Genomic DNA, 26,529 nt, shown 5'->3' with positions numbered 1-26,529 from the left:
TCTTCCAAAATCCAGAATACCTGAAAGCTGAACTAAATGCATGGCACTGAGGTTAGACAGGCCTGTGCTCTGTCAGGGACAAGTAGGAGCTACAGTTGCCTTGCCCTGGGTCGAAGGCCGTCTGTCTGTCCCATGTCCTACTCCTGGTGACGTGTTGCAGGGAAGGAAAATATGTGGAGCCTTGAAGATAAGCTCAGTGTCCTCTGTGTTTTTCCAGTAACCCCAGACTCTGCTGATAGCAGCTATCTTGCTGAGAAAAAACTCAGAAACTCCTCTCAGCGTGGGCTCAAAGCTCCCTGACCAACTAGAAGTAATGGCTAACCAGGCCAATAGAACGACTCGGGATCTTGTTCATCAAAGGGTGCTTTCAGGAGCCGCAGGAGGCATTTAGTCGATCCTCTCCCTGTTCATTACAGTGACCACAGCATTGCAATTGTTTTGGGCAGGGCTAGGCCGCAGCCGCTCTCGCGGGTGTTCCCGGTTACCGGGGCCGCGGGACCTGCGGCGTTCCCGTCGCCATGGGAATGGCAGCGGGCGCGCGGCACGCCGGGCGGGGGAACGCCCCGCCCATCATCCCGCGTCTGACCAATGAGCTGCTGGGGAGCTCCTGGCGGTGACCAATGACTGGCGGCCGGCGGGCAGGGGGTGTGGCCGGGGCGCTCCGGAGCAATGGCGGCGGAGGCGGAGCTGCCGGGCGGGGATGGCGGAGCGCGGCTGGGACCTGAGGGGAGCTGGGGACCTGCCGCCCTTCCCGTGCCCGGGGACGCTGCATCGCACACCCGCCCAACGCTGCCCTCGCCCTTCCTCTGCCCGGCACACCGGCCAACGCTGCCATCGCCCTTCCCGTGCCCGGCATACCCGGGTGCCAGTCGGGCTCTGCAGTGTTGAGTGTGGCACTGCAGATCATGTAATTAGGGCAAATGTTTGTTACTAATACCTTCCTATTGAGCACTATTTGAACTACATGGTTGTTTTTATTTGGGGGAAGACTTCCTTGTATTTATATTCTTTCCACAGCAAACTAGTTTGCTAATAAAAATGTTGTCCTTTGCTTTTAAAAGTTTTGTGTCTGTCTACTCTCTATCTGGTACTGCATATGCTCTTTCTTATTTATTTTCAAATGTGGAGGAGCAACTTCATTAGAAAGTTGAGGGGTTTTTCCCCCTCAAATCCAGAAGATCTAAACACTGTGGTAGCTACACTCAGTTTGGTCAGTAATTCTGAGAATAATAGACCTCAATAGGGAACAATCAGGTGTTAAAATAAGGCCTTTATGAGGCTTTTCTTAATATTTATAGAGGATTGGTTTGAAATGTGTACAACACAAATTCCTGAATTTGTTGATCATACTGGTGTTATAGAGCATGCGGCCTGTGCATACAAAACTAGCAGTGAAGCTTTCGCTTGAGGGCTGTTCATCCAGACCATGGTATGGATTACGGGGGTAAAGATGCCCTTACATCCTCCACCTGTACTTTTTTTTAAGAAGCTGGGAATTGCTCTCCCACAGAACTTGAAGCTCTCATCCCTAAAACAATGGAAAAAGCATCAGGAGATGCACTCAAGAAAGCATTTTAAAGGTTAAAAGAATTGTCTTTAGGATCCGAGTTCCTTGTGAGTTTTTTCCCCTTTGAGGGAAAAGTTAAAAAACGTCACTTCAAGTAGGCCTGATAAAGTAATTTTTTTCTTTTTCTTTTAACTTTTACGGTTATTTGCTACAAACCGATGGCAAGGATTTTATACCAGATGATTTTCCATCCTGCTGAGGTGGGGGCGATCCCGTCGGTGCCGGTGCGGAGGGAGGGGCGGGCTCCGGGCTCGGCGCAGGCCCGGCCCCGGCTCCCGGCACGCCCCGCGCGGCCCAGGACTACAAATCCCGTCATGCGCGGGGGCCTGCCCGGACCGGCTGCATCCGGGTCCGGCCACTGCTGCGGGCGACTCGTCGCCATTACGGGGCAGCGGCGGCCGAGCCGGGGCCGGTGCGGCGCCGAGCAGCCGGTGGGTGCCGGGGTGGTGCCGACCCCTCGGGCGGCAGCAGCGCCGGGCCCCGCGGGGCTCCGTGAGCAGCTTTTCTCTCCCCCGCGCCCGGAGCCCCGCAGGCCCGGCCCGGCCTCCCGCGGCCTTCCCCGGTTCGAGCGGAGCATCGAGAAGATGTCGCCATGAAGGAGGCCGAGTCCGCGCTGCGCCGCCCCCGCCGGTCGCCCCCGCGGGCCATGAGCCTGGGCCCCCGCCGGCTCCGCCAGCGCCCGTCGTGCCCCCCCGCCCAGGGCCGCCGCTCGCCCGGGGCGCCCGTTGATGCTGCAGAGCCCGCCCGGCGCGACCCCCGCCGCCCCCGCCATGGACAAGAGCAGCCCCTGCGGCTCCGGTGCGCCCGGATCCTCGGCCGGCAGCAAAGGGCAGCAGCCGCGCTCCGCCTCGGCCGGGCCCGCCGCGGGGGAGTCTAAGCCCAAAGGCGGTGAGAGCGGGGCGGGGGCTCGGCGGGGAGCGGGGGTGAGCGGGGACAGGGGCCCTGTGCCGGCATCGGGCTTGTGCTGCGGCTGAACTTGGCCGTGCCGGGTTGTTTGTGTCTCAGCTGCGTTTCATAGGCGGCGTTTCAGGTCACTGCCTGTTTTTGGTTTCTTTTTCCTTCCTCTTCCGGCTCTGCTCGCTGTTTGGCCAGCTGGGATTCCTACTCTCCTCTTCTTTTCAGGATTAATGCTTTATCTTCATTAATGGGGTAATCAGCTTGAGCGCTAAAGTCCTGGTGCTATAGTAAGAACATGTATTCCCCAGTGCCTGTGACTAGAGCCCTTCACTTTATCTTGTACCTGTGCTGTTACCCCTCACCGAGGGGTCTGGTATCCGTACACAGCATTCCCCTTGCCCTGGGGTTTCGGTCACCTCCTGCTCTGGGGGAGCTCAGGGTTTGCTGGCTGTTGTTTGCTCATCTGGCGTTCAACCCAAAGTGTCTCACCTGGGATTGCAAACAGCTGCCTCTGCTGACAGAGCAGTTTGTCACAAGCCAGTGTGGTTCCTGTCATCATTGCAAGGTAATACCTAAGCCCACATAGCTCTCTAAACCTCTTTAGGAGAGTGAGTGTCTGAGTGTTCCTGGCAACCTTTTTTTTTTTTTTCCCTAAAACCTAGAAATGGGGTAGTAGCGATTAAAATTGGTGATTTTAGTCCTGGAAGTATATGAGAGAGTGTCAACAGGTTGCTACACCAGCATTGCTGTACTAATTTCCTTCCTCCTCAGTGGTTTGTGTGAGCTGTGTTACTTGAGGCCTCTGGGAAGGCAGCAGTGCACTCCAGAAGGTTAACGAAATAAGTATCTTGGAGGTGTTTGTTGGCTCCTTTTTGGACCTTCTAAGCATGGTCATGTCCTGGGTAACCAAGTAATACCTGCTCTTCACCTGTGTTAATTGGCCTTCACCGAGATTGACAGAAGTGGGACATGGGAGCTGACTCACCCACAGCTCCCCAGGTTGTGGTGTAACTGTGCAATTAAAATTAAATTTTAACTTCAAATTCAAACACTTGGAAGTCTTTTTAAGAAGAGCTTTTTCTGTCCCTGTCTTGCCAAGAGACACCTCCTCACTCCAGCTTCTTTTGTAGTGGTGTGTGATGCTCTGTGAAGGATTGCTCATATATATATGTATATATATATGAATATACAGGTATAGGATGTGTTCTGGAAATCTTGCATCTCCTCTGGAAAGGAAGGTAATCTATGCACCACAGACCTTCCTCAGATGGTCACTGGGTTAAATCCAGTCAGGCACTTGCCACTTGATGCTTTCCACAGTTACCTGCTGTAGCTATGCAGCTGAGGAGATAAAGAAATGTATATTCCTGAACCCTTATGGTAGCTTCTGTTTCTCTTGCAGTGCAGCTGGAAATTGGCTAAATAGAGTGTTGTGTTCCCTTGTATTTGTGGAAGTTTGGTTCCTCCTCTCTTTCAAATTTGGCCTCAGAGACTAAATTAAACTGAAAGTTTCTAACAGAAAAGTTTCTTTATGTTATATTAGTGTGCCAACAGGAATCACATCCAATTAGAGTGGAATAAAGTAGCTGAGGCAGAATAGTCTTGTTGGGGTTCTCTGCAGTCTGTGGAGCTGATGGGCAGTGTTAGCTGTCACAAACCTTCCTGGGCCTTATCACACCCACGTGAGCCTGCTTGGCTGGGCTGTGGGAGCTCAGTCACCTCCTGCTCACTGGGATGTTTGCCTTGGCAGCAGCACTGGTCTCTCTGTGTTTTCATGAAACCACTCTCTGGCTTTAGTGTGATCCAGACCCCTTATGCAATGCTGCTGGCTTCAGCACAGCTCAGCAGAAAAGAGGGGGGAGAAAGGTGGAAGGAAACAGCACTTCTCACCCCAGCAGCAAGGCAGTATTGCAGCTCCAGTGCCCAGGTGGTCACCTACAGCTGCTTCTAATGCTGTGAGCTTCATCTCCCCTCTCTGGATCTTTGGAGATACAGCAGGAGAAACCAAAATCTCAGGGCTTGCTCCAAAATGATAGAACAGTTTTATTGCTAGTGTTTTTAAATTATACAGACAGTATTTTTTAGAAGTCTCTTGGAGTGTGAATGGGTAGATAAATCCACATAATCTGTATATGTATATCTATATATACACACATACATATATATAGAGAGGTTAGATGCCGTGAAAACAGCAAAAGGACAAACTGAGGACCTGAGTGAAGAGTGAGTACCTCACCAGCACACTCTGGCTGTTGCTAACTCCTCATTTGCCAAGAAAAGAAACTACCAAATCCAAACTTACCCTGCGTAAAACTGGGATTTCACAAGAGAGGATGGCAGTGAGAATCTTCTATTTTTCTCTATGCCAGAGTGCAGCCTCTCCTGCCCAGTGCACTTTGTGGGAGTGCTGGGATGGATGATAGAAAGCAGAGAGCTCCCTGACATGTGGCATGCTGGGAAGGTTAGAAGGGACAGCATTGCTTAGATTCAGAGTAGGGAGAAGCTGTTCCAATTTACAGATGCATTTTCCAAGCTCCTGGCTGTCTGCTGACCAATTTCATTACTGCTCTCATGGACCAGGCTTCTGCTGAGGTCAGTTATTCTGGTGGTGGGGGGTGAAACTGCCCATCTGTAAAATCAGGTGTGAAGCATTGTCAGACTGTTGTAGGGTCCTTTAAAAAAAGGCACAAGTGGAATTCTTTCTTATAAAATGTGGGAGTCACTGAAGTGACTCCCAGAGGCTCTAGGAGGTGCCTTAAAAGGAGCCATAGTATGAGAGGAATGTGTGTAAACCATCTGACTGACAAAGCTGGTGGTGAGTAACTCAAATAAAACTTTAAGTGGCTGGAGATTCTTCTGTCAGCTCCAGGGCTGAGCTGTTCCAAGTTCAGGGACTTGTAAACATCCACTTTTGACTGACTTTGAGTTGTGTCTTTTCCCTATTTGATAATGGCAGAACAACTGCAAAGTGGTACAGGCACAACAGGCATGTGCACCTCAAGTGCATTTGCAGAAATTACAGATAGCAGAGGGTGGCTGAGCTCTAAGCTGACAAGTTCTGCTCATGAATAACTTAAGGACTAGTCTAAACTGCTTCAAAACTACTTAATTTTTACCAGAGACTCTGAGGTGTTGGTTATTCCTTCTTCCCTACAAACATTCTCAAAAAAGGTCTGTCTAATCATTGAGCCAGACCTGGTCACACCCTCAGTGCTTGGCAGCTCCTGGTGTGTTTTTTCCTGATAACACTCAAGCCATGTCCTTTCAGCCTGATGTGCATTAAAGCACTGCCAGCTCTGCAGGCGTGTGTTTGAGTTACACAGCTGTGCTTCTGACAGAGTTGGTTTAATTCTGAATTAAAGGATCAGCCTTTTGAATAGCAGAGTAAATTACCAATTGTGATGATGAAGTTTGTCTGCAATCTGGGCCTGTCACATCGTGTGAAAGTAATGATAGTGTCCTGTTTTAGCTGTAACTGCAGCCAGAGGAGTCTGACAAGTGCAAGAAACAGCAGACCAGCACAGAACCTGCTCCAGCCACTTTTATTGCTCAATTTATTCGTTAGAAGTTGGATCCTCAGTGATACACAAAAACCATCCTGTTCTCAGCTCACCTTTTCTGGGGGATGCAGTTGGAAGAAAAAACTTAAAAAAACAACAACAACAAAAGATACTTTATGTGGATGATGCCATTCCAGCTGTTTTAAATGCTTGGGTAGATGGGAAGTGGTGCTGGGAAAGGGAAAAACTGGTAATGAAAGTGCCCATATGAGAAATGTGATCCTGAATCACAGTGTTGTGTTTGCCTGCCACATAAGATTTATGTTAAGGGGTGGGGAGGAAGACTGCAAAATGGGAAAAGGGAAACTAATAGGCTTTTATAAAGTGCAACTGGATATTGTGTGAGATGTTGCTGTTTGTGTAATGTTTACTGAGTATCCAGAGTGACTTTGGGGCTGGTGGTGTGGGTAGATGTCTTGTGGGCCTGAGGAGTTTTGTTTCTGGGCTTATCACCATCCCTCTGCTACAAATAAACCTTGGGGCATGTGGTGGCAGTGCTGGGTTGAGCACCCAGCCCACAGCCTGTTGTGTGCTTGGGCAGCTCTGATCTCGTGTTAAGACTACTGGAAATGCTTTCGTAGCATTTACTCTGTTCTAGCAGTTTGATTTAGCAGCTGTTGAGGCACAGAACACCCCTCTGAAGAGCTGGATTGATTTTTCTGCTCTTTATTCCTGCAGTTTTTTGCTTTGTGCTTCATGACTCTATCCTGTGTTGGGGTCAGTGGTGTGCTAAGGACAGTTTTTGGCACACAGTTGTTGTTGCATAGGTTGGTGGACTTTGTACTTAGATCTTAGGTATGTGCCCTGCAAGGCCACAAAGCTTTTGGTTTGTGCTTCAAGATCAATTAGCATTTTTTGGCCTGATAACATAAAAGTATTTTTAAAACAGAATTACATCTGCTGGGATCTTTTAAGCAAAACGTGCAGAAGTGATTGAAAACAGGCAATGGAAGCCTTTAAGAAAAATGCAGGTAGCAGTGTACTTATACAGTGTATTTTATGTGTGAATAAATATGATAAATGGTGTGTTTTAGGTAAATTAAATGAAAGAACTAGTTGTTGTCAGTTCTTGTAATGGGGTATGAAGATGTGGTATGTGATGTTTACATATTTATAACTTAATGTACCAGGTAACACACTACTATTTGGTGGTGGCAATTCCCAGTCTGGAAAAAAGAAATTCAACTTTTTTTATAAAATGTAGAGCACAGCAAATATATTCTTTTAAACTCTTTGGACAGTGATAGGAATGAAGTGGTTTGGGTTGCTGGGGGATTTAATGTCCTGATAAACACTACTCTTAAGGTGGTGGCTGAGGTGAGCTCATCTCTGAGGTGAATTTAGCTGAGGTGCAGTACATGGGGCCAGCTCTGAGGCTGCTGATCTGATTCTTCTTTTCTTTTCTTTTCCTTTCAGATGGAAAGAATGCTAGTGGATCCAAACAGCGTTATAATCGAAAAAGAGAAACTTCATATTCCAAAAATGAGAACTTTTCCTTTCAATCCCGTCGCTCCAATTCACAGAAAAGCAAAGCTTTTAACAAGATGCCCCCTCAAAGGGGAGGCAGCGGCGGAAGTGGGAAATCTTTTAGCTCTTCTAATGGTGGAAGACGAGATGAGGTGAGAAGTGTGATGCCCTGACTCCAAGGCCTCCTCTCTTGGGATGAGAGGATCATCCTGCCCTGCCTGGCTTGGTCTGCTGTGTTCAGTGCTAGGTTGGGAAGGGAAAGAGTAAGAGGTGCTGACATTGTTGAGATGCCAGAGGGAGTGTGAGCAGAGCAGCTTGGCAACTACAGAAGAGAGGTGCTCTTTGCTGTGCTCCAAGAGAAAATGCCATCTGAGGAATGGGTGCCAAGACAGGCCATGTACACGTGACATGGGTCCTTTGTGAAAATATATAGTGACACAGTTTCACTGCCCTGTCCCTGCTGACCACACTATTTTTAGTACAGCCCAGGTGCCTCTGGCTGCCTTGCCCACCTGGATACACCTGGTTCATGGTCAGCTGCTGGTTACCAACACCTCCAGGTTTTTCCTGGTGTCTTTTCCAGCTGCTCTTTCCCAGGCCTGGAGCATTCCAAGAGGCTGTTGTGACCCAGGTGTAGGACCTGGGTCACAGGACTGGCCCAGGTACTGAGCTCTGGTGACCCCCACTTGTGGGAGCCCAGCTGGATGTCACTCCCTGTCCCTCTGCTCCCTGGGCCCAGCTGGATGTCACTCCCTGTCCCTCTGCTCCCTGGGCCCAGCTGGATGTCACTCCCTGTCCCTCTGCTCCCTGGGCCCAGCTGGATGTCACTCCCTGTCCCTCTGCTCCCTGGGCCCAGCCATCCCCACAGGGTTTTTACTTGCAGTGGTTTGCTTATCCAAGGCATGGGCAGCCAGGTTCTTCAGGAGAATGCTCTGAGAAGCTGTGCCAAAGGCTTTTCTAAGGTCCAGGCAGACAACATCCACAGCTTTTCCCTCATGGACTGTCACCTTGTCATAGGAGGAGATCAGGTTAGTCAGGCAGAACCTGCCTTTCATAAACCCTCCTTGGCTGGGCCTGTCCCCTGGTTGCCTGTACACTGTGTGTGATGGCTTGAAGGATAATCTCTATAACCTTGCCCATCACAGAGGTCACACTGACAGGCCTGTAATTCCCCACATCCTCCTTCCACACCTTCCTGTAGGTGTGTGTCACATTTGGTGACTCCAGTCAGCTGGGACCTCTCAGTTTGCCAGGGCTGCTGGTAAATGCTGCTCACTGCTGCCATCTCCCTCCCTCCCTCCCTGTGGGTGGGTCCCATCCAGCCCCATGGGCCTGGGGATGTCTGGGTGGCACTGCAGGGCACTCACTGTTTCTCTGGAGTGTGGGCTTCATTCTGCTCCTTATCCCAGTCTTCCAGCTCAAGGGGCTGGGGACCCTGGGGTCAACTGGCCTTACTATTAAAGGCTGAGGGCAAGAAGGCATTAAGTACCTCAGCCTTTTCCTCATCCTTTGCCACTGTTTCCTTCTGCATCCAGTAAAGCATGGGGATTTTCTTTAGCTCTCTTTTTGTAGCTCGTGTATTTATGGAAGCATCTTTTTGTCTTTTACAGCAGTGGCCAGATTAGGTTCTAGTCAGACTGAGGCCCTTCTCTCCCTGCACACCCTCATGATATCCTTGTAGTCCTGTTGAGGTCCCATCCCTTCTTCCTCAGGTCATAAATTCCTTTTTTCCCCGAGTTCCATTTAAAACTCTGAGTCAGGCTGGTCTTGCCTCATTTTTTTTGGCACAAGGAGACAGCATGTTCCTGTGCCTTTAACATTGCTTGAAGTATGTCCAGTCTTTTGCACTCTCTTGCCCTTCAGCACTGCTTTCCAAGGGACTCTGCCAACCAATCTTCTAAACAGGCCAAAGTTTGCCCTCTGAAGATTGATTGTGCCCAACCAACTCAGGGGCACAAATTTACAGGTGATAGTGGTATTGCAAAAGTAAATGTATTGGCAAGGTAGAACCAGATTGAGGCTTTTATGCTGATGTGGATCTAAAATACTACAGAGTGTTTGTGGGCTTTAACTGATACTCTGGTTTTTCAGTGTTGGTGAGTGAGCAGCTCTTCTCACCCAGGTCACTCCCTGAGAATTCACCTGCTACCTCTGTTGGATTCTGATTTGTTTCTTCATTACAGGAAAACTAACCAAAGCAAGTGCAGCCTGTGCAGTCAGTAATCAGGCTTGTATTACTGTGTAATAAAAGAGTATGGTCAGGATATGACTAACTTCTTCTTGACTATGTTTTGCCAGCTTTTACATGTCTTTGTGGTTGTTTTAACTCTCTCCTTTTGCTCAGCATGGGGTCAGAGCACTGAGTTCTGACTTTGAGGTTCTCATGCATTTCTGACACTGCACTACTTGATTTACAGAACAGGGATGGGAGGAGGTGAGTGAGTAGATGCTGCGTGTTCTGTGTGCTGTCACTGATGGGCCTGGATGTCCACATGTGCTGATGGCTTTGCTGTGAACTCCAGCAATTTGTAACCAATGCTGTTCTCTCTTAGGTAGCAGAGGCTCAACGGGCAGAGTTCAGCCCTGCCCAGTTCTCTGGTCCCAAGAAGATTAATCTGAACCACTTACTGAATTTCACCTTTGAACCCCGTGGCCAAGCAGGACATTTTGATGGGAATGGACATGGCAACTGGGGCAAAAGGAACAAGTGGGGACACAAACCATTCAACAAGGAGCTCTTCCTGCAGGCCAAGTGAGTGGGAGATCTACGGGGCTCTTAGACTTCTGCAGAGACATGGAGCTGTAAGGGGTGACAAGCCAGGGAATTGTGTTTGGGCTTGACTGATTGTCTTTTCCAGGATGAAATTACCTTTCTGTAGTGTTTCTAGTGGTAATGACTATATTGTCTTTGCCTATTTGCAAAGGTATCTGTTGGAGTGAGTCCTTTAGATACAAACAGAAATCCTCTGCTCAAATTTTCCACCACAGCTTTGGGACATGACACTCCTATTTGGGAATATCTGTATAGTTCCTTATAGAATATGGTTGTTTTTTCCAGAAGTTGCTTTGTTGAGATAGAAGGGATAGCAGTTGCTAGATGAAAGTTAATCTGAATTAAGTCCCAAAGGCAATTACTTATATGGGTCTTAGTTCTTAAAATGCTGATTATTTTATGGGCCCCAAAGTATTTAGTATAAGCCAAATGATGATCAATATAGTAACCTAGCAGCAGGATTCCTTTTTGACTGGAAATTTCCCCAGAATTTGAAGTGTGTTCAGAGCATCCTATCTCTGATAATATTAAAAAGTATTTTCAGCATTGATGCTTCTGATTTCTCCATAATTTTTATGGTTTATTGTAGTGAAGTCTATTTGCAGGAACCCCAGTAGCTGTAGTTTTTTGACAAGATTTTTCCCCTTGTGGATTCCCTGTTTTTTAATAGAACCCCATTGCAGCTGACTGTTTCCTACATGTTTCTGGAAAACCAGTCTGCCTGGCTCGTTCTGTACTTACTGTGTGATGTTGTGTCTAACTGAAATTAGACACACCTGTATCCTGAAAATCTGAGTGTGAACTGAACTCTTGGTTTCTTGTTGATAGAAGTGACTGACTGCATCCAGCAGTTTGCTGCTGGACAAAGAAGAAGCTGAGAGAATCCTATAGGATAGTTCTCAAAAAGTTTTTAGAAACCTCTGAGTGGATCATCTGTCTCTTTGCCTTTCCCCAGCTGCCAGTTTGTTGTCTCTGAAGAACAGGACTACACAGTCCACTTTGCTGATCCAGATACCTTGGTCAACTGGGACTTTGTGGAGCAAGTGGTCAGTTGTGATGGGCTAGATTTTTTTTTTTCCTTCTTAAGAACCTCAACCTGTCTTTAACTACCTCTTTCCCTCTGTGATGTTACATAAAACTCATCTGTTTTTGAGTTGAGGCCTTTTCTGTCACTCCCACAATACTGGGAAAGATCTGTCATGGAATATATTATGAAATACTTTCATGACAGAAAAAGAGAAGTGCTAAAATCTATTAGGAAAATTAGCAGCTTCTTCTTGCTTTCGCAGATGGGAGCTCATCAAAAATAGTATCTGACATTCTGTAGACAGAGTCCTTGTGATTGAGATATTAACAGAAAACTTGGGCATGAGTCCACAGAAGAGGACTAGAGTGTAGAATTTTGAAGAAATATTCTGTGCATAGGTGGCCTATCTTGCCTAGCAACAAAATGGAAAATCTCTTGAGAATTGTGGTCAGAAGTTTTGGGTTGCCTCAAGCAGCAATTTATATCTGCCAAGACAGTCTGGTGCATGGTGTAGGTGGAGAGGAGGTAGGCTTACTGCTACCTGTCACTACAAGAGAGCTGAAAAATCTAGGTGCTTGCTTGGCAGTTATGTCTCTGCCACACAGGGAAGCTACCAAAGTGTCTGAGTAGACGTAGCATGTTGATGGAAGTGGGTAAGTTCAGTCTCACAGTTACACAGGGCTGCACAAGTCTGCTTGTGGGAGAGGCCACAGAGCTTGCTTGCCTTCTCACTGTCTGAATTCACATGATGGGGATACTGCTATCTCTTAGAGATGATGAATATCTAAGGGGAAACATGAGAAGACTTACTTTTTAATGTCATTAGAGTAGAAATAAGACCTAAGAAATAAGATGGGTTGCTTAGAAGGTTATTCTGTGTGCAGTCTGAAGGTGTTACTTCACAGTGCACTAATTTCTCGGTAAATAAACAGAGCCTAAAGAGCTGGAAGATATGTTAGAGTAGATCTTACAGGTGGCTTATTCTGGATCCCAAGAACTGATTTCTGAGTCTTGTATTGTTCTTCTCATGTGCCATTTCAGCGGATCTGTAGCCATGAAGTACCCTCTTGCCCCATATGTCTGTACCCACCAACTGCTGCCAAGATCACCCGCTGTGGGCACATCTTCTGCTGGGCATGTATCCTTCACTATCTCTCCTTGAGTGAGAAGGCCTGGAGTAAGTGTCCTATCTGTTATGGCTCTGTCCATAAGAAGGATCTCAAGAGGTGAGATGGTATTAATTAAATCATGCATCTTTTTGCAATGTTATTTTTACACTGCTAACCTCCTCCGTACATTGCAGTGTTGTTGCTATGGAAACACGTCAGTATGCAATTGGTGACACCATTACAATGCAACTCATGAGGAGGGAGAAAGGTGTTCTGGTAGCACTGCCCAAGTCCCAGTGGATGAATGTGGTTCAGCCTGTTTACATCAGAGGTGAGTATCTCAGTCCTGGTGGTTGGAATCCTGTTCCTGACTGTGACCAGGATTTGTGTTGGGACACTTGACCCTGGCTTAGCAGCAGAAAAGCTTGATGACCACATATTAACAGTAAACTTTCTACTCACACTGTTTTTCTGTAAAAGCTTTACCTTGTGTGCTGTGTCCCTTCAAGTGACTGAACTCAGACTCCTCCCTTCACAGTCACTGCTTATGGTTTGATGTGTCCTTTGTATCCTGCAGTCACTGGTGTGACTCTCACTGCTTTTATTGGCTCTTCAGTGTCCTTAACATTTTTCCTCCTGACTCATTATACAGCTTCACAAAAATAACTGTCTCTGTGTCTAAACTATTTCAAGACTGTAATCTTCAACAAGGTTTTCATCATCTTGACTTATCAGCTGAAGTCAGGGAATGCTATGGGGAAATAATCAAAATTATTGCAAACCTTATTCCAAACATCTGTTGCCTGACATCTTCAGTTTTCTCCAGTCAAGAGTGTGACTAACTCATCATCATCTTATCTGCTAGTATTGCAAAAATTTTGTGACTAAAGAAATAATTTTACTGAACATTGCTGCTTTGTGGGCTGTCTTGGCTCACTTCATTTTGCAGTCACATTTAGAAAGGGCTGCATGCATTTAAACTCTCTGGAAAAAGTCTTCCAACATGTGAGGGATATCCAGCATGCAGGTTGTGGTCTTATATGTTTCTCAGTATTTGAAACTAGGGGACTTTAAAACAGAAGAATAAATTTAGGATTTGAGGACACTCTAAAGCCAGGAAATTCACCATTAACTTGGTGTCTGTAGATAATTCTTTAGCTTACTATTTCTGCTGTGCTTCCTGTACAAACCTCATAATTATGTTTTACATGAATTTTTAATACATATGGGCTTATGAAGTAGTTTGAGCCAAGCCAAGGTGGCTTTGCAGAAATTTCCAGCAGCAGTATCTCTGAGAGAAGAGGAAGCAGCTGCAGACTGCATTGTTTCAGGAAGCTTTGATGCCCTCAAGGCTTCTCAAAGGTGATGCTCCTACAATGTGAAAGTTGAGGCTTCATTTCTACTGATGTGTAGCAACTCAATGGTGAAGTGGCAGATGAACTGCTATGTGGGGGAGGTGTCAGAGCAGCTGTGTGACACCAGCTTGTGATAACAATGATAATTTGTGGAGTCTGTATCAAAGTCTTGCTGAGTGTTGTCTGCCCTGAGGGATTAACTCCCAAAAGTGAGCAGTAGCAAAACTTCAGAGGATGCAGCACTCCAGATTGGTGGCTCTACATACAGATATTAATGATTTGGTGCTCCTTCTGTGCAGATGACCAACACAGTCAGTATTCAAAGCTGCTTCTGGCATCCAGGGAGCAGGTCTTGCAGCTGGTGATTCTGGAGGAGAAAGCAGCATTACTGAAACAGTATGAGGAAGAAAAACACACCCCAGAAGCCTGTTTCATTGAGGCAGCTATCCAGGAGCTGAAGGTAACAACCTCTTAGGAGCCTTCTGGTAGCTTTAAGAGTGTGCTGAGCACCCTTGTTCTCCTATATGGATGGTGGTGGGTGATTATTCTGGTCTCTAGCAAATTGCTGGTGTTTGCTGCTGGAGTAGCATTTTACACCTTGGAGGAGACTGTAGCCTTTAGGCCCCAGGTATCTGATGTGGTGTTCAGGATAACACAGCAGAATGGTTTTTATGGGATGGTATTCCAGTAAAAGAATGCCAGGGCAAGGCTAAAAATAACTGTAGGGGTGGTCTCCTGGCTTAAAGGGCAAATTGAAGCCTGATCCCTTTGGATGATTTCCAGGAGCGAGAAACAGCCCTGTCTGCTGACCAGGATAAGAACAATGGCATTGCTGGAATCAGTGCAGCTGTGGAAGAATTGGTCCTAGAAAGCTCCAAAGCTGTGGAGCCTGCTGCTTCCCAAGAGAAAAAGGTGGGTGACAAATCTGCTCTGGCAGATCCTGTTAACACTTAATTCTGCCACCTCACACTGCAGTGTGTGGGGAGCTCGTGCCAAAGATTTTTGCAAAGATGATAATCTTTGGAGTAGGTGGTGTGGTACTAACTCTATCCTCTCTGCTGTGGTAGTGTGATGTGGAATATCTCTCTGCATTTGATGAGGAGCTTGTGGAACCTTCCTCTGACCTGGCAAGTTCCTTTTCACCTCCTGTGGAAGTAGAAGAGGCAGTGCTGGATGAGGAGGAAGCACCTGAGGTGGACACTGTAGGAGAGCCTGTTATGAACGCTGTAGAGGAGCCAAATCCAGCTGAAACAAGCTGCCAGGAATCTAAAGATACAGTTAGCAGTGGACATCTTGGCAACTCTCCTTTTTACTATTTTTATCAAGGTCAGTGCAATGAAATCCTGAAATCATAGGGGCAGAGATGCCTCCTTGGCACCCTCCTCGAGGAATGTGTTTGTTAGTTCATTAGATGCAGCTAACCCCTGTGAAACAAAAGTCCTACAGGAACTCAGAAAGGACCTTTAATTTTTTAGTGGAGGATGTCCTGAGGTGGGGAGAAGAGTACTGAAAATGAACAGGCAAGAAAGGAGTGATGATGATGAGTATTGTATTTGTGGGGTGCCCTTGTGGCAGGAAGAAATGATGAATCCGACTCCATGTTCTCAGAAGACTAATTTATTATTTATGATACTATATTATATTAAAGAATCCTATACTAAACTATATTAAAGAATACAGAAAGGATACTTACAGAAAGCTAAAAGATGGTAGTGAAAACTCATGACTCCTTCCAGAGTCCTGACACAGCTTGGCACTGGTTGGCCAAAGAATCAGAGCAATTCACAGCAGAAACCAATGAAACAATCTCCAAACACATCTGAAAGGAGCAAAACACAGGAGAAGCAAATCAGATAATTATTGTTTTCCTTTTTCTCTGAGGCTTCTAAGCTTCCCAGGAGAAAAATCCTGGGCAAAGGGATTTTTCAGAAAATGTGAATGTGACAGATGTGTTGCCTTTCAGCGGAGGATGGGCAGTGCATGTACCTTCACCCTGTGAACGTTCGCTGCCTTGTGCGTGAGTATGGCAGCTTGGAGAAGAGTCCAGAGAAGATAACTGCAGCTGTGGTGGAGATAACTGGCTACTCCATGACAGAGGTAGTTATTTTATCTTTTTGTTAATTAAGGGCCTTGTTTTAGCAGGTTGGTCATTTTAGAGGAGACTTAATTCACTTCAGTAGTAAGAAATTATAAGTATGAATGAGTAGGGATGCTAATCTGTTACGGGCATCTGTGGAAGGTGCTGGGCCTTACGTTGCTTTTGATAAGTAGGCTGCAGTATAGATTTTTTTTTTGGTAGAAGGTCCACTATAAAAATCGTGTTGCAAGTCTGGTATTGCAGAATTTTGTTCCAGTGATGTGAGTGAGAAGGGAGGAAGAACATGAAAATCAGTAAGCAAGCTGATGTAACTGCATCTAAGTCTGATTATGATGTAGCTGGTGGAGATCTTGGAACATTTGTTTCTGACTCAGGGCATCTATCATGTGTTTGTAGTTTTTAAAGTAACCATTGTGTCACTGCTGCTATTTTTTTTCATTTGATTTGATGACTATTGTGCCTTCTATTTCTGTTCATCACCATGGCTGCCTCTAGTCCTTGTGGTGATAAATCACTCTCTCTTTATCAGGATATAAGACAGCGCCATCGCTACCTCTGTCACTTGCCCCTCACCTGTGAGTTCAGCATCTGTGAACTGGCTCTGAAGCCCCCTGTCATCTCTAAGGAGACTTTAGAGTTGTTCTCAGGTTTGTAGTCGTTCTTACCCTTTTAATGGTAGAAAAAAGAACATGCTTTAGAGCTTTACTCCTCTTGCACCACCTGTCTGGTGACTGCTACACAGAACAGCCCCAGCTCACTGTTTCATAGACAGCAGTTACAAAAAGAATAAAAAATCCCAAATGCTTGGAAGAGCATATGTTGCATGTAAGCATGTTTTGGTACTAATATGTTATAAGGCTGTTCTCAGAGCTGGAGGAACCCTTGCCAGAGTATTGGTGTGGGTTTTTTGATATCCAACATTGTGCATTGCTCCTAGATGACCTTGAGAAGAGGAAACGTCTGCGGCAGAAGAAAGCCCGTGATGAACGGCGGCGTGAACGCAGGATTGAGATGGAAGAGAACAAGAAACAGGGCAAATGTAAGTAAGTGCTGATGGCACACAACTGGTGGATTTCCAGTCATATTTGGTTGCTGAGCTGATTTCTTGAGCTATGGGATGAACTCTGAGGCCTGTAGTTTGTAGTGTGTACTTAGAACAAGATTACAAAGTATTAGGAACAATGTCTGTGTAATGAAAAGCATAAGCTGTTTTAGTCAGGATGTTAAGTGATGTTATGCAATTGCTGCATACTTGTGCATTTTGGGAAGGATGAAGGGCATTCAAGGGCACAGTTATCTCCATGGTGTACATAGCTCTCTGTTTTTATAGTAATCACGATGTAAAGTGAAAGTGAAGAAAGCAAAAAAGGCCCAGAAACTGCTTCCATCCAGCAGCAGGACTTGTACTGGTCTCCAAATAGAGGGTGGAAAGAAATGAGTTGGCACCTCCTAGACTCCTGAAATGACTTGCATATTGGCAGTCCTCCCCCACATTGTGTGGTGCTTTAATTTAAAATCTCTTTCTAGATCCAGAGGTCCATATTGCTCTGGAGAATCTGCAGCAGTTCCCTGCTTTTACCTCTTGCACCGGAGAAACTACCAGCGTCGATCATCAGGGCTTCTGTCAGTCTCCTCTTGGCAGAAGCCCTGTGTCTCAGACAGGTGAGCATCTGGAAAAACACATCACATCTAGCTCTTGATCATCATTTTGGGATCTATTGCTCAGGTCATCATGCTAAACTTTCTCAATATTGATCAAAGACAGCCTCTTTTCAGAGCAGCTCAGCTGCTCCATCCCTGAAAGTGATCAAGGCAAAGTTGGATGGGGTTGGAGCAATCTGGTGTAGTGAAAGGTGTGCCTGCCCATGGCAGGGGGTGGATTGAGATGGTCTTCAAGTCTTTTCCAACCCAAGCCATTCTATGATACTGATTCTTTCCTAAACTGCCTGTGAGTTAATACACAAAAGGCAGACATAGTTAAGAAACATTCTGTTCTTTTGTCTGCTTTTTGCTGCCTCTACCTTGACAATATGAGATTTGCACTGTAGTTACCCCATTTTTTACATGAGGCAGAAGAAAGGGAACAATTGCTCCAAAAAAGGGATGAAAATTGTGTTTGCCAGGAAAACACTACTGGCATTTTTTCTTTTTGTCATCTCCATCTTCTCAACACATTATTCTAGAATAAACCTGACAAAATGCACCCTCCTCAGCTTTTCAAAATAAGTAAACCAACCCCCCCCCAAAAAACCTACCCCCCCCCAGCCAAAACCCCAAGAACCCCCCCCCCCCCAAAAAAAAAACCCACAAGCAAACTTAAATTTTCCTTAAATAAAAAGATTGAGGAAATTTGAGAGATCCCACTGTGTGACTGATGGATAGAAGCAATGAGATCAAAATGAGTAATTACATAGGATAATAACACTTCAGTTCTGTTACATCCTGATAAGCAGCATAATGACTACCTGGCTTTAATTCTCAGTTCCTTTCTCTGTAGAGTCTATTCCAACTCCACTGTCACCTGCTGCCAGCCAGGTCAGCCCATTGCTCTGTGGAAGCTTGGAAGAAGAATCTCCCTTCCCTTCCTTTGCCCAGGTAAACCATGTAGCAGAGTGAATCTTGTCAGAATTACCTCTTAGTTGGGGGTTAGGCTGAGACTACAATTGCTTCCCCTACAAAAACAATGTGGGATAAATCTTAGGGAGACACCATAAGGTTTGAGTGCTTGAAGGGGTTTCTAGATTTTCTTGCCATTTAGGGAGTCTGCAGGATTGTTCAATATGTGAAAATTAATCATATCCTACAACTGTTTTGATAGATGCTGAGAGTTGGAAAGGCAAAACCAGAGACGTGGCCTAAACCTGCTCCAAAGACAAGAGGTAAGAAAATTTGTTATTAGTACTTCAGGTTCTTTACCATGCACCTAAATGTGAGAAATCTTGTAACTTCAATGGAAGGACCTGGAGTATGGAGGGGCATTTGTGTGGTGAAAGTGTTATACAGCCTTCTTTACTCCTTCCCTCTTTCAGATGAGAACACTCTGGCACTGCCTGTGCCTGGAGAGAGTGATGGAGAGAGTGACAGCTCTGACCGGATACCTGTGCCCAGCTTCCAGAATTCCTTCAGCCAAGCTATTGAGGCAGCCCTCCTGAAACTGGACAAACCGTCCACAGCTGATCATTTATCAGGTGAAAGGCAGGGGGAAGGGCAGGAAAGCTTTCTCAAGTGAAAAAATTGAGTATTTCCCCTTCTTCCTCTGGGAGAAGTGAAAGCAGCAATTTTGAGGACCAAGAATTGGCCAGAGAGCAGTTCTGAAAATTGTTAGGTTGTGGTTTCTGAACAGCTTGACCAGGGCTTCTGTCAGCTTAAAGCTCTTAGTGGGAGCTGAGATCTCCAACTAGCAAAGAATCCTGTTAGGACAAAGATGGCTTTTTACAATCATGTTGGCCATGTCTCTACTGGAACCTAAATTAAGCTTTATCTTAAGGAAGTTGAGGTTATACATTTCTAAACTGAAATACCTGAGCTGCTGAACTACCACTTCAGTTTGACCAAAATGTCCAGGTAACTGCTAGCTGAAATTTCAAATTAGGCAATGTGAAACAAATTGAGATGAACTTAAACCTAGTGCTGGCTGGTGAAACTTACTTTTAATGCTCAGTTCTGATGTTTAGCTTTGGCTTCTTTTAGGAGACTGCACTGAATGATGGAGACAGTTGGATGGGAGGGTCTGGGAGTTTCAGTGGGGTGTCTGCTCCACTTGTGGTTTTTTTGGACACATACCAAGTGATAGTTGTTGGAAAGGCAAACTGCTGGATGCTGCAGTCCCAGGATCTGCTGTTGCAACAGCAACTTTACAATCATTTAGGCATATTTATAACTGTGTTCAGGTGTGATGGAGTCTCCCTTAGTTCATCTGCAGTAATTTTTTTGCTAAACTACGTGGTGTTCAGTAAATTGATAGTAAGTGTTGTGGATCTGTGGAAGCCACTAAAGTCAGGGAAGACCATTTGTAATATCTGTGTGATGTTCCTGTTCCGTGAGAAGAATGACAGTGTTGTTTTAATTCTCCACAGAGGAAAAGGGAGGCAAGAAAAGAAAGAAACAGAAGCAGAAGCTATTGTTCAGCACCTCTGTTGTTCACACAAAATGATTCTGCTATTCAAGAGAAGTTTCCTCTCCTGGTTTTCTTTTAATTTTGCTTTGTTTTGCTGCTGTAGTTTAAGTATTTAAATTTGAACAGCCTAAACTTGTTTTTCCAGGACTTCTAGGGGCTTCAGGAGGAAACCATGATAGTATATGTTGAATAACATGTTTTGATTCCAACTGCTTGACGAATTTGTACTGAAACAGAGTTTTGGAAGTAACAACCTAGAGACAAATCTGCCAAGGCTTCTAGTTGCTGAGTCAGTCCTTTGGGCCTGATAAGCAGTGTGAAAGTCCTTACAGGTGTGTGGCACTGCCAAAGTACTGCAATATTACCCAAGAGAGAAGGCAGAGAACCTTTATTTTCCTGTAATTATTCATGGGCAGAAGTCCAGCTGACTGACAGTAGTGCTGTTGCAGTAAAGCTGTCAAACTGCTCTCTTGAGAAACTGGTTTTGGCTGCACTTGAGACAGGCAAAACAGCTTATTGGCTTTAGAGTGTTAGCTGCTATATCTGTTCTTTTTCTAAAGAGCAAGAATTCCTCCTGTTCTCCTGGCTTGGAAAGATGTAAAGCTGAGGTGAGTGTAAAGCAGAACTTGGCTACTTGGTTTTAAAGTGGCTTGATGAATTTGTATTTCAAAATGGCACTAGTGGTAGAAGGAACCTCCTGACTTCTCTCAGTTGTTCAGGTCTGTTTTAATGTGGGTGAGTGAGGCTGCTACTTTTTGTTTGTTTTTTGCCAACCATGGGCTACTCATTCTTTTTAACCCTGTCATCTAGAATAAACACTCCCCTCTAGGGCTCCTGGTAACCCTCTGAACGATGGTTTGATACTGGCTGCTCTTGAGTTGGAAGAACAACTGATAGCTGAAGTCTGTAGATAACTTTTACACCCCAGCAAGAAACTGGGGTTCTCTTGTACTGGGCTAAGGGCCTGGATGTGCTTGGTTCTGGGATTTAAGTTGATCTGTGCTATGAACATGTGTCCTCTGGACCCCTCCCTGCTCTTTCTTTGGGTGGTCACATTCTGCACTGCTTGTGGTTTGATTTGAGCTACTGAGTTAAGTGGTGTGGATTTTGTTGAATAAAATGAATTTTAGGTGTCAAGTACCAGTCAAGGCCAACAGTTGCAATAAATCAAACGCACACACGCTCACAGTGCTGCAGCTGAACTGTCACAGCAGCCTGGAGCCCTGGAACATTGCACAGGGTCACATTTTACCTTCCTGCTGGCAGAATTAATTGCAGGGTGCTGGTAAAAAGTGCCACTGAACTTAGGGAGGGAGACTGACAGTGTCTTCTGTTGTCTTCAGCCCCAGTGGCCCAGGCTTCAGTGTGCTCTGTCCCTTTGACACTGGTCTGAGGCACCTGGAGTCAGGTATTCCAGCACCACTGGCACTCAGTGGCTGTGTCCCTGTTCCAAAAGCTGCTGTCAGTGCATGGGTGCTTGATTTCAGAGCAGCAGGCTCCACACGTGTGCCTCATGGGAAGCTGGTACCAAAGAGTCCATCACATGTGGCTGTCAACCAGAAAGAACAGGAGGGGGGGGGGTAAAGAATATTGCAACTGCTGCAGGAGCATAGAGGAAACACCTGCAAGACATTCTTTGAAAGCAGCTTGACTTCACGCTTGGTCACAACTAACCCCACTCAATGAAAGACAGTACAGCTTGTCAGGGGACTGCAAAGAAACTAAGACAGGATACCTGACAGTGTAACACATCTTCTGTCAACACTTTAAATGCATATGGGAAAACAGGAGATGAGGGCAGAGAAAGCAACTAATAGGGATTCAAATATGCATTGAACTGTGGTTACAGCAAGTCATTTAAAGCTAAGGAACAGGAGTAACAAAACTTAAGTGTCTAACCAGTATGTGTTGTGTTCTGTTATCTCTGCACATTTATAGTCAACTTTTCTTTGCATTGGGAAGAGAGAATAGCTGGAGCTGGTGTAACTCACCTCCACATGTCACAGGCACTAGGCTAAGGGAAGTGATGTGGGCAAGGCAGGCTGTCCCTGTTGCAGGGCTGTCCCTGCAGGGACAGCATCTTCAACTGTATCTTGTTTTCCTATGGATTCGAGATAATACCAGCAATGCTACTTTCCTGTAACTGATTGGTGTAAACTTAATAAATATCTAAGCAGTACTTGTACCTATGAGTTTTGTAATGGGGGGATGGAGTTGAGTCTTGCAGCTCTGCCACACATTCCATGAACTCACTGCTCCTGTGTACACAATTGGTGCTTTTCTCACTCAAAACAGTGACTGCCCTGTGGCTAACAGTGCACTTAAAGTAAAAAGCAGATATTAATGCTTTTTGTATGCTGAAGGAGAATAACTCCATTCCTTGTCTGTGCCAACTGCCTAAAGCTCCCTTCTACCTCAGCATGAAGAACACATTGAGCTGCTGCACTCCTGAGGAGTGCAAGTGGTTTTGACTCCTGGAGTGAAACAGGCAAATAACCTACTTAAGTGAAATAATGTTTTATTTTTTTTTGTAAATTTAAAAACATTTGGAATGGGGAATGAAGTCTAAATATGAACAAATGCTTTTCCAGTCTCCTGCACCACTTAACACTGAAGATAACCAGTCACATCATGAGTAAACAAGCACAGAATAGAGGTGAACAGTAACAAGTGACATTCAGTCTGTCTCTGTGCCATCATCATCCTCCTCATCTCCACTTTCAGACTGCTCTTCTGTAAGGGAACAGCTCAACAAGGACTTCTGTATACATTGTCTTTCCTCTGCAATAAAGAAAGCAACAGACAGTTATTACTTGATCTCTTCACATACACTGGACTGTCCTCCACTTCTAAAGACAGAAACATTTCTCAGGCCAAGAATTCAGAAGGAGCCCAGCATATCCTACAAAAACCCCAGGAACTGAGGCTACATTTTTAGGAAAGTGGCTGGAGAAACTCACCTTCATTTGTACAGTTTTGCAACAACCTCAGCAGCTGTGTTCTGTTATACTGAATCAGGAATTTCTGACATGTTCTTATGGTACCTGTAGAAGTCACAAGAACAGCATCTAACAATCTACACAACCAAATGCTTCAGAGCTGCATGTGTATTTCACAAAGAGCATTGTATCAAGTGATAAATGCCCCAGGAAACAAGGTTGTTATTGTAAATGCTACAAGGGGGCTGCAGACTTCTGCACTGCTGAGGTTAAATGGTGGAGTAATAATTTCAAACATGCAGTGCCTGTTAGTTCCCCTGGGGGTTAATTTTCAAAATACAGAAGATACTGTACTTTGAAAATATATTTTAAATTATGTAATGTTGTATTTGCTGCTCTGGTTTTGAGATAAATATAATGAAGCTTCAAGCAAAGTTAACGAGGCTTTAAAAAAAAAATAACTGCTGGTGCCTGTTTCTTATTTGGATCTGCTGAAAGCAGATGTTATTAACACAGAGGAATGTCTGTCGCACCCAGAGCAGCATCATGGCCGGTGTGATTAAAGCTCCGTCCTCCCCCCGAGCCCGGGCGCTGCTGACCTCCGACGTGCAGGGTGTTGAGGGAGCAGGGGTAGCGCTGCCCGCGGCTCTCCAGGTGCCGCACGAAGGGCAGCGCGGAGCACAGCAGCCGGTACGAGTCCTTGCGGCAGCGCAGCAGCACCGTCCCGGTGTAGGCGTTCAGGTACTTCACTGCGGGACACACGCACGGTGAGCGGAGCCGGCGGGACCCGCGCCCCGGGGCCGCCCGTATCCCCCGCACCTGTGAAGGAGATGGAGCAGCACGCCAGGCCGTAATCCCCGTGCACCCGTGTGATGGCGTCTCTGACGGCGAGGCCCAGCACGCGGTCCTCGATGCACTGCCGGCACCGCGGGTCCTCCGAGATCACCTCGCAGAGCACGTACCTGCGGGACAGCGCGGCGTGAGCGGCGCGGCACCGGCCGGACACGGCAGCGGCGCCTCCCGCCCGCCTCACCTGTTCTTGAAGCGCACCATGGCGGCGGCGGCGGCGCGCGGCGCGGACGGACGGCAGGCCCGACCAATGGGGAGGCACCTCCGCGCACTGTAGCCAATGGGCGGCGTGCAGGGGCGGGGACAAGGGGAGGACAGCCTGGCCCCGCCTTCCTGCATGGGCTGCGCGTGCGCGGTGCTGCTGCGAGCTGCCCGCGGGTCACGGAGCCAGAACCGCTGAGGGTGGAAATGGCCTGAGGTCACCGTGCCCATGCTGTGACCTGTCACCACCGTGTTAGCCAGACCACGTCCGGTCTTTCCTTAAATACCTCCATCACCCTGGGTAGCCCATTCCTATGTCTGATCAGACTTTCTGTGAAGAAGTTCCTCCTCACGACCAACCTAAAATTCCCTTGGGGCAGCTTAACACTGTGTCATCTTGTCCTGTCGCTTGTTGCCTGGGGGAAAAAGCCCGATCTCTACGGACTCCGGTTCCCTTTCAGGTACTTGTAGAGAGCGATAAGGTCCCTCCTGAGCCTCCGCCAGGTTAAACACCCCAAACTCCCTCAGTCTCTCTTCACAAACACATACGCTCCAGACCCTTTCTTTCCCAGCTCCGCAGCCTCCTCTGGACACACTGCACTGTTAGTGGAGGAAATCCTGGCATGCTCTGGCTGGGGTATATCACACCTCAATATCCTTCCTGAACTGGGGGGCCCCGAACTGCACAGAGCCCTTGAGGCGCGGTGTCAGCAGTGCCGAATCCGGGGGTGCGATGCTCCCCGGTCCCGCTGCCCGCCCCGTTCCCGCACCCGCCGGGTCCCGCCGTCCCTCCCGCCCTCCGCCAGGGGGCGCGCGGGGCGCGCGGGCCGGCCTGAGGGGGCGGCTGAGGGAGCGCGGCGGCTGCCGAGGGTCCGATGCTTATCTTCAGTCCCTTTCGCTGCGCTGCACCGACCCGCCCTGACCAAATCCCCCCTTATCTTGTGCCTAAAAAGTCTGAATGAGGGAGACGGGACGTATCCGTGCCATGGGAGCCGCGGGAGGTCCGGAGGAGGCGGGCGAGTAGCGGCCCCTCGGAGGCCTCAGCAGAGCGTCCGGAGCCTCCGCGGGGCTCCTGGAAGGGCTCTGTCTTTGCTACCCTCAGAAAACTGCTCCAGTATTTGTAGCTCCTCAGGCTCCAGGTATTGGGGATTTGGGGATATGTGCTAATTAATTACAACAGCTAAGAAAATTGTGGAACAGAGCTACTTCCTATAATTATTTCTGTAGTGGTGTCCCAAGCTGTGATGTGTGACACTGTAGAGGAAGCAGTGAGGGCTCATTGAAAAGATCTGGTAGGAGAATTAACTGAGGAGAAGGGAATGAGAGGAATAAGGGAAAAGATGTGAGGTAGATATCTGAATGTGAGATGGGAGAAAGAGTTTCGGCGAGGTTCTTGGAGCCAAGTCACATAGGAGTGCTGAGACAGTGTAGATTAAGTGGGAACTCATTGCTAATTCAGAGTGGAAACGTCTTTAATGACCTTCATTCTAGACACAGAAAACAATGATAAAGCCAGTGGAAATCCTGTCCTGGGTGATAAACTTCTGCCCTCTGAAACAGATGCCTGTTCTGCTGCTCTCTCCCCTTGGCTATTAACTCCTCTCCTTCACCTGTGATCATGTTTTTGGGTCGTGTTTTTTTCTAAGAACTGCAAAATGTGAGTTGCCTGAGGAGAAAAATGCATGAAGCCCAGCATGGACTTCTAAGAGACCTTTTCTCTTGGGCCAGGATCAAAGGGACTGGGGGCAGTTTTGAAGCTAATGCAGATAGAAGCATTTTCTCGATGAGAGGGCTGCATTGCATTGATCTTTGCCATATTGCTCTGTGTTTTAGTATCCAAATGGGGATCTAACTGTAATCTGTTCCACTTGTCAATACAATGAGCTCCTAGGTGATAAGCTAGTCTCACATTTTTGAACAATATTAAAGTTTATGAAGATTCCCATTGATTTTCTTTGTGGAGTGAGATTCCAGTTTAGGCTTGCAGTGTGCCTGCCAGGTATGTTTCCCTGCTGCCCCTGTGCTTGTGGTGGCATCCCCCATCCTGCCTTCCGACAGGGCTCGGGTTGCCCTGTGCTGCTCAGGTTGCTTTTATCCATCCCCTCCTTTATTTCTTTCTTGCAGAGGCACGCTGGGCTCTGACAAGCAGAGCATGTGAGTGCACTGTGCCCTGTAATCCAATAGGACATGTGCACTGTGCATGCTACAGGCTGGGCCTGTGTACAGCACAGCCCCTGCTTTCGCTCCAGAAGGCTGATGAGGAGAGACATGGTGCAGAGAGCAGAGCTGTGATATAACCCTGTGCTGTTTCACCCAGGGTATTGCCTTAGCTCCCTGTTGTTGTTTGGAGGATGCCCAGAGCACACCTGGGTGGCCACAGCTCCCTGCACAGTCACTGTCTGTGTTAGTATAAGGTGTGCAAGTGCAGTCAGGCATCCTGGTGTGCTGAGCTGACAGCACAGCGCTGAAAGGTTACAACATCTTCACGTTTGTTTTCCCATCTCCTCACTCTCATCCTCTGCCAGCTCTGCTGTGTGGATTCCAGTGTCAGGATTCAAGGAACTGTTGCA

At 46.9% G+C, this 26,529-nt stretch overlaps 2 protein-coding genes across 2 annotated transcripts; one reads left to right on the top strand and one right to left on the bottom strand.

Moving 5' to 3' along the window:
• The first annotated feature begins 1,930 nt into the window (after positions 1-1,930).
• On the top strand, positions 1,931-22,149 carry RNF10 (ring finger protein 10). The gene is made up of 17 exons (XM_058816972.1): positions 1,931-2,455; positions 7,441-7,643; positions 10,044-10,243; positions 11,220-11,310; positions 12,333-12,517; positions 12,595-12,731; positions 14,055-14,215; positions 14,539-14,667; positions 14,823-15,081; positions 15,719-15,852; positions 16,383-16,500; positions 16,791-16,892; positions 17,381-17,515; positions 18,351-18,448; positions 18,672-18,732; positions 18,883-19,041; positions 19,930-22,149. Exons 1-17 carry the CDS (start codon positions 2,296-2,298, stop codon positions 20,004-20,006), a joined length of 2,409 nt encoding a protein of 802 aa, XP_058672955.1. The 5' UTR covers positions 1,931-2,295; the 3' UTR covers positions 20,007-22,149.
• A 142-nt stretch (positions 22,150-22,291) lies between these two features.
• On the bottom strand, positions 22,292-23,971 carry POP5 (POP5 homolog, ribonuclease P/MRP subunit). Its single transcript, XM_058816973.1, has 5 exons — positions 23,943-23,971; positions 23,729-23,871; positions 23,509-23,658; positions 22,931-23,014; positions 22,292-22,751 (listed from the first exon to the last, which is right to left on the bottom strand). The coding sequence occupies exons 1-5, from the start codon at positions 23,960-23,962 to the stop codon at positions 22,648-22,650; spliced, it is 501 nt and encodes a 166-aa protein (XP_058672956.1). The 5' UTR covers positions 23,963-23,971; the 3' UTR covers positions 22,292-22,647.
• Between the last annotated feature and the right edge of the window lie 2,558 nt (positions 23,972-26,529).

This window comes from Ammospiza caudacuta, chromosome 18 (genome assembly GCF_027887145.1).
Source record: "Ammospiza caudacuta isolate bAmmCau1 chromosome 18, bAmmCau1.pri, whole genome shotgun sequence".
Lineage (NCBI taxonomy): Eukaryota > Metazoa > Chordata > Aves > Passeriformes > Passerellidae > Ammospiza > Ammospiza caudacuta.
Note: the sequence above shows the minus strand (reverse complement) of the source record. Positions and strands in the feature narration are given on the sequence as shown.